At 48.4% G+C, this 15,480-nt stretch overlaps 1 protein-coding gene across 1 annotated transcript in view; it reads left to right on the top strand.

Annotated features, from left to right (window-relative positions):
• The window catches only part of SLC36A1 (solute carrier family 36 member 1), a 45,669-nt gene extending 33,141 nt beyond the window's left edge, over positions 1-12,528 (top strand). The window contains exon 11 of the mRNA XM_043599507.1: positions 8,105-12,528. Coding sequence (XP_043455442.1) covers positions 8,105-8,376 — 272 coding nt within the window. The 3' untranslated portion in view covers positions 8,377-12,528. The remainder of the gene's footprint in view (positions 1-8,104) is intronic.
• The last annotated feature ends 2,952 nt before the right edge of the window (positions 12,529-15,480 follow it).

Raw genomic sequence — 15,480 nt, 5'->3', positions numbered from 1 at the left:
CAGACTAGTGCCTATTCCAGAATGGACCTCCTCAGGGAATAGTATCGTGCCTACCTAGAATGGACCTCTTTAAGGGAACAGACTACTTCCCATCCCAGAATGGTCTCCTCAATAGAGCTGATAGTGTTTATCTCAAAATGGACTTACTTGAGGAAACATTCTGGTGTGTATTTCTGAATAAACTTCCTCAGAAGAACAGTCTAGTGCCTATCCAAGAACAGACTTCTTCTAGGGAACGGACTACTGCCCATCCCGGATCAGCCTCCGCATGAGAACAGCTTAGTGCCTATCCCAGAATGGTCTCCTCAGCAAGACTAATAGTTCTTACCCTAGAAAGGACTTGAGACACCAGTCTCAAGGAGACAGACTAGTGCCTATTTCAGAATGAACTTTTTCAAGGTAACAGCCTAGTGCCTATCCCAGAGTAAACCCTCTTCAAAGGCACGAACTAGTGCCTATTCTAGAATGGGCTTCTTCCAGGGAACAGATGAGTACCTATCCCAGATGGGCCTCCTCAAGGGAATGACTTAGTGCCTATCCCAGAATGGGCTTCTTCAAGGGACAGCCTGGTGCCCGTGCTAGAAAGGACCTCAAGGGACAGCCTAGTGCCTGTGCTAGAAAGGACCTCTTTAAGGAAAGTGCCAACCCCAGAATGGTCTTCTCAATAGAACTGACATTGCTTACCACAGAATGGGCTTCCTAGGGAACAGGCTAGTACCTATCCTAGAATGGTCCTTCTCCAAAAAATAGACTAGTGCCCATCCCAGAATGGACCTTTCAAGGAAATAGACTGGTGGCTCTACCAGCTAGGACTTTCTCAAGGGAACTGAACAGTGCCTATCTCAGACTCATTTGCTCAAGGAATAGACTGGCTCCTGTCCTAGAATGTCTCTTCAAAGAACAGACTAGTGCCTGTCCCAGAGTGAACTGTCTCAAGGGAACAGACTAATGCCTGTCATCGAACAGATTTCTTCAAGCCACCTGCAGTTCTCTTTCTCATTTCATTTCAAGGATGTGGGTGAAGCTCAGCGTCCTGAATCTTTGTATGGAAGGAGGTCACTAGAGCTGAGGAACCAAACCTTCTGACTTAATGTTGGGCATATTCTGTCTGAGGATTTATTGCAGGGTGGGGCTGGGGAAGAGCCAGGCAACGAGTGGACTGCTTGCATTTGCCAACCCTAGCAAGTTGATGGCAGCCAAGAATCTGGCTTCTCCTTATAGCCTTTGTTTGGCAGACCTTCTGGCCCTCTGTAGTCCAGCCTATAGAAAAAGCCCACTCAGCAGCTAATCCAGTGCCCAGAGCTACCTACAGGCCACTGCTGCCCTAGAGCAACTGAAAAGGAAACAATTGTAGTGTATCTTTGCTTTTCTAGCAATTTGCCTTAATGTGCGCTAAGATGCTCTGGATTTTGTTCCTATCTTCTGCCTGCAACTCTCATTCTTCAACACAGATACGTGTGTTCCTCTGTGGATGGTTACCTCTAAGGATTGAAGTCCAGCCTTCATGTGCACAGTGTATAATGTCAACCCTCAGTTTTCTGATTCTGGAATCCAAAGGGTGCTGGAAGCAAGGATGGGATGGTTCAAATAATTGGCTTTTTTCAAAGTGGTTTCTCTAGAAAAGGTAGGTCTGTCTAGGCAAAATGTGCTCTAACTGCCTAGACACCAGCTTCTCCTTGCCCGGAGAGCTGGGGCGGTGATGCTGGGCCTGATTCCTGTCCTGGCCCCATTTTCTTCTCAAACCTGGCTTAGCCTCCGGTAGCATATGTCTTGCTTCCTGCCAGGTTTCTTTCCACCGCGCCCTGCAGGAGCCAGGAGTCTCTGATTCATAGACCTCATGCTATCCTTAGATGTCTCCTGGATTTTGCTTTGCTTTTCCTGACTCTGTCTGTGGGTCTCATCTCCCTTCTACAGCATGATGCTCAAAGGACTCAAGCTGCTTTTGATCTGCAAGTGCATTCAGTTATTTCCCTTTCTGTGATCTATTGTGACCTAGCATTGCATCGTCAGCCTATTAAATGATGCAGCCTTTTCATCTCTGAACACCCGGGCTTCTTTTCCCTTCCCTGGAGACTGTGAAGTGATTGTGGGATTCAGGAGAGGCATTTCACTGCAGCACCAACTTAAATGTATTTATGTGAGTTTATTTTGTTTTTGTTTTTTTCCTGTACTTTCAGATCTTTGCTGCATAAGGTTATTTGGTGTATGATTTTAGAACTTTGCTGAAACTGATTGTTTTCTATTACACCCATACATTTTAGTAGCAGCTTATTTTATTGCTATTTATAGTGTTTTCTTGTCTTTTTTCCTCCTCCTCCTTACCCTCCACCCACCAAGGGAAACAGGGGAATTTGGTCCAGACTCAATTTTTTTTTGCGTTGGGAATTCGACTTTCTCGCCACTCTCCCCCTTTTTGCAAAGACTTCTGTGTCTACTCTTTGGTGCTTAATTTCAGACTCTTGGACAGGAGGGGAAGGGAAAATACACGCATCAGAGAATGGTGTTCATTGTGTTGCAATTTCATATGAAACAGTATTTCTTTCCAGCCCCTATGTTTCAATTGCAGACTTCGCAGGTCACCTATGTGCAAGGGGGAGGGGCTGGAAGAGGCTGGTGCCAGAGGGAGTTCAGAAGTGTAGAAAGAGTAGTTCCTTTGGGTTCCATGAGGCATTAATCTGTCCTTCAGTGCTTTGAACTAATTCTCTGTGGCATTTCCCACGTGAAGCATCTTCCTTCGGTTACATATGAAAATTTCAGAAACCTATTGTTGAAGATGTAATCACATAAAGCCTTATCAATTAAAAGGCCTGTTTGGACTGGAATGCGTAGCTGTGGAACATTCCAAGCAGCCAAACCCTGTCAAGCATGAAGCTGCCAGGTCCGAACAGAGTGGCTTCTCAGCAGCTTGTGCTCCCTCCCATCCCTCCATCTTGCAGCTACAGTGACAAGGGGCAGTGGTGGTAATTAGCCGTGCACTGTGGGTCCCTGGGGAACCCTCCCGAGGCCTCAGTTTCCTCAGCCAGAAGATAGATGTGCAGGGTACCAGATTGCGAAGATTTCTTTCAAGTCTAAACTTCTGTGATTTGGCACAGGTGCTTTGAGCCTGAGTTGAAATTTCTACCAAACTACTGCTCAAAAAAAAAAAAAAAAAAAAAAAAAGTTAATGTAGAAACATTTCAAGAATGTCTAGATTGAAGAAGAAATTCCAAATATCCCACTGACTTAACAAAATAAATTTTTTTTGCATTTTATTTTCTGTGTTCATCCTCGTAGGTGCTTTTAAAAATAGTTGCAGTCGTAGTATACACAGGAAACTTCGTCTTTTGCTTTTTATTTGATATTATGTCATGAATATACGTATCCTTCATAAATATTTTCATGACCATATAATATTCTATTGTATTAGTGGATCATATTTACTAAACTACTCCTTTGGTGTGGGACATGTAAGTTGTTTTCCTTGCTTTTGTATTTTTTTAAATTTATACTCACCCTAAATGAAATGACATATTGTGTCCAAGGCTGGTATTAATTTTAAAGGTACATTTCTAGACATTCAGAGTAACACAGGTGGGCTGCACCAGCACTGAGCACAACGAAACAGCAGGAAGAGCTTCCAGACATAGGGCTGGCTGTAGGTGTCCGGCATAGTTCTGTAAGTGTGTGTTCTCTAAAGTGCTTTGTCTTCTCTTGTGCACACGTCAGCTCTTTCAGTTGCCGGTCTAAAACCACAGGCTCCAGAATCCCAGTCAGTTCCATCTCTGAACATGGCCGTTTGCCCCCTGGTGCTTCAGCAGTCAAAAGGTCACATTTTTAGTGTCTCTTAACCCAAAGGGAACATGTTTTGTAATACCGTTGGAGCCCTCTTGACTAATCACGTGGACTAGCTGAGTTGTCCTCAGTCCCCCATTTCTGCACATGCCACAGCCAAGCTGCTGCAGAGGGCGCTGCCTTGCTGTTTGGGAGGGTGCTGTGGGAGTGTTCCTCTTTGTATGGGGTGTGCTTGTGGGGGAGCAGGGAGAGAGTAGGGAGAGGATATTCCTGGTTGGCTGCTTTGAGATCTCTACCTTCTGGAGTTTCTCCTTCCAGAGGGCTTTAATTCCGAGTAAAGACATTTAGTGCTAGAAGAGGTTTTGGTTACTCCCACATCTTTCCTAAGTACTTGATTCCCATGTCTGGAATTAGCTGAAGCTAGCTGGCCGCATTTTGCATGATGGCAAAACAGGCACCCCTGCTGTTGAGCCCTTGGGGCTATTTGTGCTAATTTGGTTGGGTCCTCTTGTCTTCCCCTTCCCCCAGCATTATTGGTGTGAGGCTTACTGTTCTTGCCTTCTCCCCACCCCCCTCATTATCTTTCTCCAATGTCAGGCTTTATTTGGGGTTCGCTTGTGGTATGTGGTCCAGCTAGGATAGCCTTGTGATCCTGGCCTTAAGAGAAAAGTTTTGCCACTTTAAAAAATCTCTATTTAGAGATATTTTTGTTAGGCACGCTTATTGTGTATATCCTTTGTAGCAAACACAAGGGCAAGTTTTTAGATTGCTTTTAAAATGTCATGCTGAAGTGGAACATCTCTGTCTAATCTGAGAAAAGATTCTAATCGCAGGAGCTTGTGTCACTGTTTCCACCTAATGCTTATCATAGAGTAGAGCACATCTGACCTCACTTAAGTCCTATCACGACGTGCCATATGTCCCCCAGGTTAACGTGAGAGAGGAAGAGGGGATGTCAGACTCAGAGCTGGGAGGGCGCAGGCAGGTCATCTGACTTCTTTCCTCCTCGGGCTTATTGTCTCTGATAAGGGACACCCTTCTCTTGAGTGGGGTGGAGCATCCATGGAGATCAGGGGCTGGCACCGGAAGAATAACTCACACTCCCTTTAACGGCACAAAACCAGGCAGGCTGGAAGCTGTGTTTAGGGCATACCCATCTGTTCTAGGAGAGGAATCCCATTGCTCTGCTGTGCCACAGTCGAGCAGGACATGGTGCTTCCCACTTGACAGTGAGTTGACGGATCCCACAACACACTCCTAAGTGACCACACCTGCTTTGTACGGTTCCTTAAGATGTCAGAGGCGGGTGAGACTTCAGTCCTCATCCAGGGCTCGTATGGTCACCTAACCTCATGGGTGAACGAGCTGAGGCTCCAAATGGTGAACCCGTTGGTGCTGGGACCGGTGATTGTATTAACTCACATTTCATTTATTGTGCACTTAAGTTCTGAGTGCTCTGAGATCTCGATGTGAACGGTCTCATGTGACCATTCCTATTTAGTGGTAGGTTAAGTAGCTGGCTGGTTAGTGGTGGAGCTGGGATTGGAGTCCAGGTTCTGAGTCCAGAGCCTGCACTCTCAACCACGTTCCTTTACCAGCCTCTCCCGGGGTTCAGATCTGATTGCTGCCCCAGTGCTATTGCCACCGCACCCCTCACCCACACTGGAACCATGGGAGCCGTCACTGTGAGGTTGACATTAGGCAGATGTAGACCCAGACCCCAGAGAGGGGAAGGGAACACACAGCACGGACCACACGGCAGATCAATTCTCGTTGAGCGCTAAGTTGTCCGTAATGAGAACGCCATTTTGTCATCAGCTTACAATTTAGTCTTTTTTTTTTTTTTTAACGTTTATTTATTAAGAGACAGAGGGAGATTGAGCATGAGCAGGGGAGGGGCAGAGAGAGAAGGAAACACAGAATCTGAAGCAGGCTCCGGGCTCTGAGCGGTCAGCACAGTGCCCAAGGCGGGGCTCGAACTCACAAACCGCGAGATCATGACCTGAGCCAAAGTCGGACGCTTAACTGACTGAGCCACCCAGGCGCCCTAGTTTACAATTTAGTTTTATCCTTCCTCCAAATTCAACCCTGAAGATTTGAGGGATATCACCAACTCTATATAGAAATAGCTAAGGGCTGAAACATACTGTTTTTAACTTGCAGTGCAAGTTAAAAGCCTACACTTTTTATGGGCTTCCTGAAGGCTTCAGAACAGCGAGGGTGTTGATGGATAATTGCCATTACGGTTGAACACTAGAATAAGGAAAGAGGAAGGGATTGCCTCAGGGCTATAAAATGATGCTAGAAGCAGATCTGAGGCTCAGTATCCTTGTGCCCCCTTTTGTTATCAGGCTTCAAAACACTTGTCTTACTTCCTTTGCAAAGCAGAGAGAGGTCAGGGCTGACTGTATACCGGTTCTCTGCTAAATGATTGCAGTGCGTCCCTGGGAAAGTTAGCCCGACATCTGACTCCCCCAGTTCTTCACAGACAGGCTCTTTGTGTGATCAGCCAGCGCCCCTGTTCTGCCTCCTGCGGGTGTCGTTCTGTATGTTCTTAATCGTCAGGTGTGTGACGTGACCAGACACTTGAGGGCCTGCATTCTGTCCCTTCCTATCATTGAATCTGCCTGGGGACAGTAACCATGTTGTGAAGTTACATACCCATGGACCCGAGGCAGATTCTGCCAACGAGTGGCTGCGTCGCAGTGCTGCCTATCAGACGCTAGATGTTCTGCCGCGAGGGGAGTATTCTGGGTCTGTGCTGTCCAGGACGGTAGCCATTAGGCACAGGCAACTGTTAAGTCCTTGAAATATGGCCGCTGTGAATGAGGAACTGGATTCGTTTAAGTTGACATCGCTTCAGAGGAAGTGTGAGACGGGAGACGTGTACCTGTCCCTCTCCTGGTAAGCCCCCATCCCACGTCACCTCCTCTCTTACTACAGGGAGTGCTATTCCAGCTTAAAAGCAAGTGCGTCTCACAAAACCTGGCTTCTACATGCAACCCAGTCCATTTGTCTGTAGCTTAGCCAAAGAAACAGTAATCGATGCGGACAGTCCCATCTGAGGAGTAAAATTGATCTGAGGGTAAAATGGGGTGCATCGGCCTGAGGTGTCTGTCTGGCAGTCTCACCACTGTGATGCCTTCCTCAGAATGACTTGGCTACTCTGCTTTGTGAGATGAAGGGGGAACTGAACCCCCCCCCCCCCCCCCCATGTAAGATGTGACTCGTAGGAGCCAGTGAGGTATGTGCTCTGGAGCACGGTCTCCATGCTGGGGACCTCCGGTTGGAGCCTGCCGTGGGGAAGACAGTAATGAGTCAGTAATGCAGTTGCATGGGCAGCAGCATATATAGTAGAATGATGCTCTGAACTCTAGCGTGAGCCTCTTGTACCCCAGGCCTTTTGTGAGGTGCCTGTGCAACCCCGTTGGGCCATCAGGGTATCTCCGTGACATAGGAGCCATTTGTATCCTCATTTGCCAACAAGAAAACCGGGGAATAGAAAGGAGCGGTAACATCCCCCCTGTGTCACCGATGCCAGAGCCCGCAGTCCTCGGGGCATTTGTGGAGCAGTGGCCTTCGCGCCTCACCCCCGGCGGAGGGCTGAGTCAGATGAGAACGGCGGGCTCAGCGGGCGCTGGAGTAAGTGCGGTCGGCGAGGCCTCCTCCCCCTGGTGTGACAGCAGCACTGTCATTGCCACGGGGTGGAAGCTGACGGGGATTCCTAAGGCGGCCTGCGGTTGGTTCTTCGTCACTTCCGCCTGGTGTGGGAGCCATGGGCGCGAGGCCATCATGTGGGGCCTTGCCCCTCAGGTGAGCCTGCACTCTGAGCTACATCTACTTTCCCTGTAGGAAAATGCTCTGTGAGACGGGGTTTATTCTGATAGCATTCCAGAAGGATGGCTCCCCCCCGGCCCCGATTTTGTTTCTTGTCAGTTAAGTGAGATATTTGTGGGGGAGGTACCCTCGGCAGAAGAAAATGACCAGTCGCACAGAAACAGTCCACCTCCCTCTCTGGTAGGGACCAGGCTGCCCAGGAGTGTAATTTGGTTCCTTTGCTTCGGAAAGATGGAGGTCGTATGCTGTAGCGGGAAAAGCTGAAAGCCAGGAGATCTGGGTTCCAGTCCCAGCCTTGCAGTGAGACCCAGGTTGTGCCACACCTGCGGCCATTTGTTTTCTCATCTGTGCAAAGAGGCACTGGATGGGACGATGTCTAAGTTTCTGCGGAGCTCTCCATTCTGGAAGAAGGACTCGTGCTAAATTTGCTCAGCAGTGAGGAGGTCTCTCCCGGCTCTGGGCAGTCCTGAGCAGGCGTGTCCTCTCTCTCCTGCAGGCGTCTTGGCCATCCTCATCCCCCGCCTGGACCTGGTCATCTCCCTGGTGGGGTCCGTGAGCAGCAGCGCCCTGGCCCTCATCATCCCGCCCCTCCTGGAGATCACCACCTACTACTCAGAGGGCATGAGCCCCATCACCATCGCCAAGGACGCCCTGATCAGCATCCTGGGCTTCGTGGGCTTTGTGGTGGGGACGTATGAGGCCCTCTACGAGCTGATCCAGCCAAGCAGTGCTCCTGTCTTCATCAACTCCACCAGTGCCTTTGTATAGCGACCTGCCCGCCCCGCCCCTGTGTGTTCCCCAGCCCCTGGCCCCAGAGCCTCAGCTAGGGTCGGGGCTCTGGGGAAAGGTGAGGTTGCTGTCCAGGAGCTCCTCTACCCGGCAGCTGGGTGCCCTGGGCCAGGTAGGGCTGAGGGCACAGGAGAGAGTGGGTAGCAGATATGCAGAGGCCCCTCTTAGTGGCAGGGCCACCCCTGTTCATTTGTACTTACGTTAACCCAGACCTTTGCAACTCTTTTCCCTCATCCTGTCTCCTCCCTTACCTGCCTCCCTCCTTCTGACCCACCTCACCCAATTATTCCTGTTGCACAGCTCACTTTATTTAAGAATCTTAGCATCCCCCACCTCCTGTTTTCTCCTTTCCAGGCCCAGGCCTGGATTAAATGAGTGGGAGGGCTGGGCCTCTCTCTTTCTCATACCTCTCCCAGGTATTTTACCTCAGTTTCCTCCAACCTGTTCAAGTCTCCAGGAGGTGCCTGGACCTACCTAGTAGTTAAAAACCAGCCTTCCAGAGCTGGAGCTTTTAATCTTTACTCTCTCTGCCTGTGACCCTTGGCAACACCTCCTCCAAATTCCTCGTGTGGGTCACAGTGTTATATTCTTAGATGCTTTAGCTTCCGAAAGATATCAAGTCCTGCCTAAATTGAAAATATTTATATTTTATTTAAAATTAGCTTCTGTTTTTAGATTGTCTCTAGATCTGGGGTTATTGTGGATTGTTTCTTCCTCAGTAAGCTTTTACTAGGTTTCTCCTGCTGAAAAGAAACTTGCTCTAGGAAATTGTGCTTAGGTCCTCAGCACCCTTGTCTGAGTACCCCAGAGGTTTTAATCAGGATCATTTTCACGTGTACCTCTGTGGGGAGGGTATAGACTTTGCCTCCCACTGACCAGCCTGGTTTCATATTGAGAAGACACGCAGGACTCAGGATATGTTTGCCAGTGCACTGGGCCGAGGAAGGATGGCCGGGTGGGATGTGCTGCTTTCCGCAGGAGGCTTATAAAATGGTCGCGTCGTGCGCTGAGGCCCCCGACGGGCACATGACACGCTAGCGTTCAGTTGCCAGCACGTCGGGAGGACACCCACACTTCGCCGTGGATGAGAAGACGGGGCCAGTGAGCACAGAGCGTGAAGTTCAGTTCACAGAATTAAGAAGCAGCTGGTCTGACACTACACGTGGTGCTTGGTTGTTTACAATCAACGGGGGACAGGCCAGAAGCAGCTCCCCACCCCGGGCTGCCTCCATGACCTGGACTTCTTCTAAAGGGAACCACTCGGTAGGGACTTAGGTCCCCTATGTTTTAAACACTAATCATGACCCCGTCCCTCCCCCTGCATGCCTCCCTGAGTGTCAGAAATAGCCTCGGTGTTGGCTCACCTCAAGGCCAGCCTTCAGATTTGGGAACAAACTGTGGAGAAAGCAGAGGAAGGTTCATGGCCTTGCTTTTGGCTGCCTTTTCTCCCCGCTGTTGGTGTGAGAAGTATTTCAGAAGGCATTCATTAAGTCTCCATCCCCTGAGCTCTGTGTGTCTGTGTGTGTGTGTGTGTGTGTGTGTGTGTTCATGTGTGTGCAATAGGGTCCTGCTGTCCTCCACTCCTGTCACCAGGCCGTTTCTGACCTGGAGACACAGTTCGCCCTGAAAGTTGGAGAGCAGCGTAGCTTCATCAGGGTCCTGTTTGTTTGTGTTTCCCCAAAGCTTGTAAGGGCTCTGACCGCCCCTGCCCCCGCCCCCAGCCTAGGCTTTTTCTTTCTTTTCTGTTCCAAAGCCAAATTCTCATTGCAATGACTCCCAGCCTACTAATAATTTATGAACTTAGGGAGATGGGATCACTTGTGACTTGGTCTCCATTAGGAGAATGACGGTTTTCACTTACCCTTTCTGTGGTCACCAGTAGGTGCTTATGGGACTCAGATTCTAGCTGAAGGGGGCAGCGGCCCTGCCCTGTGAAACCTCAGGTGCAGAAGGTACCAAAGTGGGTTCAAGAGTTGCGCTCATCTGTTTGCAAGCCCTGGGCTCCAGCCGTCTTTCCATGGCAGTCCTGAGAGTTGTTTTCAGTGAGAAGGCACATGCCAGAAGAAGGGAATCAGATCTGTGTCCTGCCCACAGCCTCTATGCTGGAGGCCTCTGTAACTCAGGGAGCTGCTAGAGGACATCCTGTCCGGTGGGTAGCAAGACTTGACCTGAGGACTGGGTGGCACAAAACAGTGGTCCTCTGGTCCCAGGTCTTAGCAAAATGCAGACTACTGTTTCAGGGTCCCTGGCCTAGAAAATGTGTGTGGGAGAGACGGCACCACTAGCTTTGGGGCTTCTGGAAGCTAATTTGGCACAGCCTTGTCCCCGTTTGATCTTTTTCCTGTGCTCCTGCTGCTTCAGAAGAGCCAGGCAAGGGGGGCCCTGTCCATGGACCTTTCCGGTTGTGGGGTTGTCAAGTAAAGGGTCAGCCAGAAGATGGAGGGTAGGGGGAAGCGGCCCTCTGGGCCAGCTCAGGATAGCTTGCTCTTCTGCCCACGAGGCTTCTGCAGTCAGGGGGCCTTCCCTGGTTTCTGTCCATGGCTCATCAGGAACCAGCTGCCCAGCCTCTCCCTGTGCCCTGCTCTGGCCCCTGGTGAAGCAGGCCCAGCATACACAGAAGTCTGATTAGGGGCAACGAGGCTCTCGAGTGTGAGGCTGCATCTGCCAGGCCAAAGGCAAACCGTGGGATTCTCGGGCCGATACTGTTAGGCTCTGTGCCCCTCCCCCAGCCACCCCAAGTGCAGCCTCAGATTTCCAGTAGCCCCGAGGTGGCTTCTCAGAGCCCCTTGTTTTGTTTTTGTGTTTGTTTTTGTTTGCAAACGCTGCTCTTAGGAGGTTTCCAACTCTCTGTCAGCAGCGTACCTCCCCTCAAATGGCTGGGAAGAGCATGATCTGTCATCTTGTGTGTAGTTTTCTGGAAGTTGTCACCATTCACAAGTGTCATTATTTGTATATTGTGCTGCTGTCTGGCTGCTAGGAGCCCTTCGTCTGCACAAACCCGGGCCAGATGCATATGAATGTGTGGTGTATCTTAGCTCAGAACCTGCAGCTTCCGCCCTCCCTCTCTGCCACTCACCTCTCTGGCCGGATTCATTGGCTGGTGCTCACTGGTCACTCTATCCCCATGAAAGGTACAATCTGCAGTTTATTCACTTGTCTTCAAGTGATGATCCCAGAAAGGAACATGGGGAAATCTTTCCTCTGCCCCCATTCTCCTGGCTTACTTTTTTCTTCCCAAATGTCTCCCTTCCTGAATTGTAGAATATCTACTCTGTATAACACTACATATTCACCTCATGTTTTTTGGAAGTGCAAAATCTCAATTTGTGTCTGTTTACAGCTCTCTCTATTCACTGCTCACAGCAAAGGGGTATCAGTGGCTTGTATTTCGCAGCCGATCAGATGTTAAGGCGAGCCCCCAGCATCGGCCCTGGTCCGAACCCGACGCCACTTCCTGACAGCGGAGGCACATGGTACAAGTCGCGTGACCTCGTGATTAGGGAGTCGGCTCCAAGTCTGCCTTAGAATTAAATTTTCCAAAGTACATTACAAATCTCCAAGACCGTTAGGGGAAAGGAGAGGGTGTGGCTTGTCTTTGAAATCATGGTCAGTACTTTTAGACAATTTAATTAGTCCTGCTGGTTGCAGGGCTGTGTGCTCCGACAGCATCGGCTTGTGGTATTTCTTCCCTGTTCTTTGTACCACCGGGTCATGATCTGGCCCGGGTATGTAAGTGGTGCTGATATGTGGTCACCAGAACGGGGGGTGGGGGGGCGGGGAAACGAGGGTTAAGGGTGCCTGCTGTAAGCCGTGTTCTTTTGTTGAAATCAAGGCGATGCTGGGGAAGCTGTTTTTAGTGAACAACGAATTTATGTGACTCTTGTAAACCATGTCGATGAATGTGCAAATAAGACGAATATGAAAAACTGCCATCCAACAGGTGTTGGTAACCAGACGGTACCGTGTATATTATACCGAGTATGTGCCTACATGGGTGTCATTTCTCACAGGGTATGTGTAGAGAGGTAGATCATGCAGGAGCTCATAGAAGAATTTGTTTTGGGTTCTGCACTTGGATCATGTGTTAAACTTTTCCTTCCTCAATAAATGAATTTTATTTTTTATTTTTGAGAGGTTGCAGCCTGCATCTTTGTGTTTGCCTTTTTGTTTTGTTTTGTTTTTTTTGTAGTATCACTCAGATCTCTTTACTAGATCTTGCGAGGTTGAAATGTTTTTAGTTGCTGTCCCAGAGCTCCTCCGGGAGAGCAGTGCAAACAGTAGGGCCACCTGTGGAATTGAGCGTTCCCAAGAAAGGGGCCAGGTAGGTGTTTTTCTGTCAGACAGTCCTGCCCTTCCTTAGCCTACTCCTGCTTTTATTGAAAACTTGAGTAGAAACTCTCAACCCTCTCTGTGTATATCAGACGACCGTACTTGACACGTATGATGGGTAGTTTCACGTGTTAACGTGGCTGGGCTATGACGTTGAGTAACCCAGTTATCCAAACACTAACCTCACTGTTGCTCTGAAGCTATTTTGTAGACGTGGTTGATGTTGATAATCAGTTGCCTTTGAATAAAAGTTTATCCTTAAAGTGTGGGCGGGCCTCCTCCAATCAGTTGAAGGGCCTTAAGAGGAAAGTCGAGGTTTCAGTGAGGAGGAAGTTCTGCTGCAAGACTGCAGCGTCAGCTCCTGTCAGGACGGCCAGCTGCCAGCTTGCCCTGTGAATTTTGGACTTGCCAGCCCTCACAGTCACATAAACCAATTCCTTGAGATCCCACCCCCTCCATGTAGGTGTATATGTTTAAAGCAGGGAGACAGATTTCAGGACAGTGGAAGAGAGGACTTCCTTTCCCCTTTTGTGACATTAGGAGGGCAGACAAGACCGTCTGAGCTGCCTCTTTAGGGGATCAGAAAACCAATCTTGGGCAGCTACTGAATTAGACTCATTCAAAAGCGGAGCCCCCGAGGCACAGTATTGAAGTATATAGCACTTTACAGAGAGAGGAAGGCAGGGAATGGATTCTGACTCCTTTCCGTTTTCAATATTATTTCTGGAACTGGGGGGTCAAAGGGATTCAGTGACTGTTCCAAGCCATCAGCCAGTGGCAGAATTAGGACACATACGCAAGCACGGAGATTCCAGAACCCAAGCGCTTCCCCAAGGCACTGGCTACCTCCCCCTCTTTGTTACAGCCTCAGGAGGGAGGCCCACCTTTAGGGATTATGGCGAGAGTTAGAGGGAATGTTCTAAACTGCCTGGCATGGAAGCTTATGAAGCATTTTCTGAAATATCAGTCGAATGGAAGCAAAGCAACGTGTTGCTCACGTTGTGGAGAGCATTCAAAACTTTTTAGGTTTCCCACCTCTTCACATTTTTGGTCCTGCTCACGTTCACACTTAATGGTTGTAATCCCTCCTTCCAGATAACAAGGACCCTCGAGGGAAGCCCGCTGTACTGCTAGAGGCGTAAATTGAGTGACAGTGGACTGACTTTGGGCCCTAAACTTGGGACTCTTGGCTAAGTAGGCTTGCTTCCTCAGACTCTGCCTGTTGCAGACATACGCAAGAAACTATCCTTAACTGGTGCACTTTACTAGACCCTTGGTCATTGGTCTCCCCCCATTTTGGGGGAAAAAATTGGAGTATAGTCTACATGTAATAAAATTCACCTGTTTCTTAAGTGTACAGTTTGATGAGTTTTGACAAATGCACGCCATCATTTGACTACCATTTCAATCAAGATGTGGAATGTTTGCTTTACCCTGAGAAGTTCCCTTGCAGTCAGCCCCATCCCCATGCCACTGGACTCCTTGGCAACAACTGACCTTCTCGGTCTCTAGTTTTGCCTTTTCTAGAATGTCGTCTAAATGGAATCATTAAGTATGTAGTCCTTTATGTCTGGCTTCCTTCACTTAGCAAAATGCTTTCTATATTCATCTACATCATTCCACGTATCAGGAGTTTGTTTCTCTTTATTGCTGAATAATATTTCATTGTATGGACGAACCATAATTTGTTTATTGCCAATTGTTGGATGTTTGGGTTGCTTCCAGTTTTGGGCCATTACGAATAAAGCTGCTACAAATATTCGTGTACAAACCTTTGTGTAGATACATGTTTTCATTTCTCTTGGGTAAATGCCTAGGAGTGGAATTGTGGGTTTGGATGGTAAGTGTACATTAACTGTATAAGAAATTGGAAAATTGTTTTTCCAGAGTGACTCTGCTATTTTGGATTCCTCCCAACAATTTATAAAAGCTCCAGTTGCTCCAATACTTCATATTGTGGTCTTTTAAATTTTGGCCATCTTGATGGGGATGTAGCAGACCCTCTTTGTGGTTTTGGTATGCCTTTGCCTAATGACTAGTGACGTCCTGCACTTTTCCTTGCTTAGTTGCCATTGATCTGTCTTCTTTAGTGACGTATTTAAGGATTTAGTCTTCTTAAAAATTTTAAAGTTTTTTTGTTTTGAATTAACTATGGATTCACGGGTGCGAAGAAATGTATGGGGGTGGGGATCCAGTGCAGGGGGATCCCTTCTTCCAGTCTCCCCCAGTGTTGACATCTTGTATCACTGTAGTACATGATCAAAACCAGGAAATTGACATTGGCACAAAGCATACAGCTCATTCAGATTTCTCCAGTCACATACACACTCATTTGTGTGTGTGTGTGGGGGGGGGGGGGGTGGAAGATTCTTGTCTATGCCATTACGACAAGACTCCCAACACACTGCCCCTATGTACCCACACTCGCCTCCTGCGCTCCCCCACATCCCTCACCCTGGGCAACTGCTAATCTGTTCTTCGTCTCTATCACTATGTGATTTCACAAATGTTACATAAATTGAATTACACAGTATGCACCCTTCTGAGACTGGCTTCTTTCACTCAGTAAAATTTCTTTGACGATCATTCAAGTTGTTACCTATTTTAATAGTTTGCTTTTTTTTTACTGCTACGTTGTACTCCACGGTATGGACGTACCACACTTTGTTTAACCACTCACCCAGGGAAGGAAATCTGCATTGTTTCCAGGTCTATTACAGATAATGCTGCTGTGAACATTCATGTACACGTTTC

This window comes from Prionailurus bengalensis, chromosome A1 (assembly GCF_016509475.1).
Source record: "Prionailurus bengalensis isolate Pbe53 chromosome A1, Fcat_Pben_1.1_paternal_pri, whole genome shotgun sequence".
NCBI lineage: Eukaryota > Metazoa > Chordata > Mammalia > Carnivora > Felidae > Prionailurus > Prionailurus bengalensis.
The sequence above is the reverse complement of the archived record's forward strand: the minus strand, read 5'-3'. Positions and strand labels throughout refer to the sequence as shown.